Source organism: Tupaia chinensis, unplaced genomic scaffold, assembly GCF_000334495.1.
Source record: "Tupaia chinensis unplaced genomic scaffold, TupChi_1.0 Scaffold144682_1, whole genome shotgun sequence".
Taxonomy (NCBI): Eukaryota; Metazoa; Chordata; class Mammalia; order Scandentia; family Tupaiidae; genus Tupaia; species Tupaia belangeri.
In genome coordinates, this window is record NW_006204543.1 from 249,701 (window position 1) to 253,041 (window position 3,341).

At 64.4% G+C, this 3,341-nt stretch overlaps 1 protein-coding gene across 2 annotated transcripts in view; it reads left to right on the top strand.

Annotated features, from left to right (window-relative positions):
• Positions 1 to 3,341, top strand: part of ENTREP2 (endosomal transmembrane epsin interactor 2) — a 38,737-nt gene that overhangs the window by 29,282 nt on the left and 6,114 nt on the right. Inside the window, exons 3-5 of one of the 2 annotated variants that reach the window (XM_014583757.1) lie at positions 601 to 708; positions 1,753 to 1,901; positions 2,093 to 2,228. In XM_014583757.1, the coding sequence (XP_014439243.1) occupies positions 601 to 708; positions 1,753 to 1,901; positions 2,093 to 2,228 (393 nt within the window). Of the gene's footprint in view, positions 1 to 600; positions 709 to 1,740; positions 1,902 to 2,092; positions 2,229 to 3,341 lie in introns of both variants that reach the window. The other variant, XM_014583758.1, reaches the window with a different exon arrangement.

Below are 3,341 nucleotides of genomic sequence, written 5' to 3' on the forward strand. Positions count from 1 at the left end.
GGCCGTGGGTGGCAAGGGAAGTAGCCGTCCTGCCCCATGTCCCCAGATGCCAGCCCCTGGGGGACTGCTCCGGCCGATCGGGTTTCCACAGCCCCTGCTCCTGGGCAGCTTGGAGACCTGGAAACGCTTGGGCCTACTGGGTGATTAGTGAGGAGGCAGCCAGGGCCGAGGAGGCCATGATGGAGCGAGGTCTGGGGCCCTGAGCCGGGAGCCTCTGCCAGTGGAGTTGGGAGCTACTGAAATCTGCCAGGGCACAACATGAGCTGGGGGATGGGGACAGGAGTTAGGGCTGCGAGCAGCACACGCTTCCTGTGCCCAGAGAGGTTTTTGCTATGGGGCACATGCGCTCACCAGAGAGACATCACCCCCCAGGGGGATGGCCATGCCACAATCCCTTGTCCTCCATTCTCCTCTCGGGATCTTAGGCACGCATGCACACATGCCTGGCCTGAGTTTAAGCCCCCGGGTTCAGGACTCGAACCACAGTCGACTACACGGGAGTCCTGCGACACAGCCATTTTATTACGGGGAGACACGGGAACACAGAGTCCTGCATCCTGCCCGAGCCACGCTGAGGCTGACACTTGCTTCTCCCCATAGGACCTCCTGCTCAGCGTGTGTGCCCTCAACGTCTTGTCCACGGTGGTGTGCGCACTGGCCACAGCCACGTGCTGCATGCAGGTGGTGTCCTCTGACGTCCTGCGCATGGTGAGTGGCCGCCCAGCACACCATCATGTGAGGGGACCCTTCACCTTCCAGCGCAGTGGTGGGGGCACGCCCACGGGTGGATGAGTCCTGCTTCATGGCTGCCTCTGGACAGCCCCTGGCGGGTGCCCTAAGCAGGCAGAGCCGCGGCCCCAGGCACCCTCGGGGCACCTTCCTCAGGCATCAGGATGCTTGGTAAGAGGAGCGGGGGTTCTGCTCGGACAGGAACTGCCAGCCCGAGCCCCGGACCTGCTGCAGGCCCCGGGCATCGCCCACCCTGGCTGCCTGAGTCCACAACACTGCTCGCAGGAGCCTCGCAGCCAGGGCAGGGTCACATGCACCCAGACACACACTGATGCACGCACACAGATGCATGCATCCACACAATTAGGTGCACACACAGACGCATGTGCTTAGGCACGTACACACTCACACCGACACATGTGCATGCACACACAAACGCACTTGGGCACACACATGCTTAGGCATGTACACAGGTGCACACACACATACACACCACACCCTTACACAGAAGCACACACTTAGGCATGTACACACGTGTGCACACAGTAATGCAGGTGTGTGCTTAGGCACACGTATACCACACTCATGGAGACACATGCATAGGAATGCACACATACTCAACAGCCAAACACACTTAGATGTGTGCACACCCCCTTCAGTAAGAGGCTGTGTGTGGACTCTGTGAGCGGGACACGGCTGTGACCACTGAGCTCTGCAGGCCAAGGGGGAACTGGAATGATGCAGTTCGGTGCTCAGGGGACAGCTCTCTCCCCCTTCTTCCCCCCGCTTCCTTTCCATCTCCCCATCTGTCTCACCGCCTCCCTCCCCTTCCTCTCCATCTCTGTCTTCTCCACAACATGCATTTGGAAAAGCTGGGGGAGCTCCAGGGAGGTGGCACAGGGGTGGCCTGGAGGCACCCTTACTCAGGTGCCACGAGCCTGACCCAGCCATGGTTCTGCCTAGTCTAACCCAAGGCTCGTCTGGCCTCCCCCGTAACTCACTCATTTCCAGTTCCTTCCCCAGAGGTCACGGTCGGGGCCCCCTGCCTGCGTGCCCCCCCAGGGCACTGTCCTACCCCAGAGTCTGGACCTGGATGGGTTCGTCCCGCCCCTCCCGCCTCCACCCTACTACCCGCCGGAATACAGCTGCACGCCGCCCGCCGACACCCGGAGGTGGGTCCTCAGCTCTGAGGGGGGACCATGCTGGGGGGCACGGGGCTGAGCAGCAGGTGACCTCGGGTCTGTGTCCCATCTTGGCCAGAGCAGGCAGTATGGCATGAAAGCCAGGCTGGCTTCCCTGGGGGACAGCTCCGGGGACTGGGCGGGTGTCCTCACTGCCTCTCACCTGATGCTTCTGCCCCCAGGCACCCCCCACTGGGCTCCCCTGCCTGCCCCTTCCACACTCTACAAGATGCCGGCCCCACCAGCCCCAGCCTGCCGTCCCCCGCAGAGCTTCCCCCACCATACGAGGCCGTGGTGGGCCCAACCCCTGCCAGCCAGGTGAGGCCTGCTCCCGAGAACCCCCGGCCAGGGCGGTAGGTCCTGGGCCCCTGTGCCCACTGCCCATCTTAGCCCCAGGCCTCGGCCTCAGTGCACGGGGACAGCAGCCTGGCTGTGCCGCGGACCAGCACAGGTCCCCAGGTCCGTCACCCCCGGCCATGCTCTGTACTGGTGGGTGGGCTGAGACCCAGCAGTGGAGGGGACTCCCCGGGGCCCGCTGTGAGGGTGGGTAGTGCCGTGGAGACCCTGCGGGTGTCTGTGAAAGAAATAAACTGAAAGCACCTCTGACCGTGGTCCTGGCCTACTCGGAGGGGCTGGGGCCGCTCAGGTGGATGCGTGTGGGGGGTGCAGGAGACCAGAGGCCCTGAGAAAGGCGGAGTGGGCCCCACAGGAGCCCAGGAAGGGACGGAGGAGCCACCTGTCTCACCGGGCCAGGCACGAGCAGGGTGCTTTTGAGGCCTGCGGCATCACCACTGCCCCCTGCCCAGCCCAGCAGCACAGTCCCTAACGGGATTGAGGGAACGGGGCTTGTTTGCCTAAACGCTGGCAGCTCTTGAATTCCAGTGGCACCAGCCAGCCGAGGTTGGTGGCACCTCACTCAGCTCCTCCCCACAGGGCGCCGCGAGCCCGCAGTGCAGAGTGCCATGCCCGTCTGCTGCACAGTGCCCCCTCCCACCTCACCTGTGTGTAGCACCACGCGGACTGGACCGCACTTCCCCCCAGGGAGGCCTGCTCACCGGGGTGACGGGTGTCCCTGAGCTGTCTCCTCTGGAGCCAGTGAGCGATGCTTGTGTGAGGAGAGGTGCTCCCCACTCTGCCCCGTGTGACCCTGACATGCACGCAGGCCCGGGGTTTGCTCTGGTGGCCCTGGGCGCCCCTTGTGCACCTCTGACGAGGGCTGGCCTGGCGTCAGGGGCCGTGGAGGACACGGGCACTGGCTGAGGGGGAGCTCCAGCTCCCCTGGCCGCCCCAGCCCAAGGTCAAGTCCACATGGAGCAAGTGGCAGAAGTTGCATCTGGGTGAGCGAGGGCCCAGCAGGACCCGGCCCCACGTGTGCCAGGGCGTGCCACGTTCACGAGCCCTGGGCTAGGAGCATGCAGCTCGGGGGGGGGG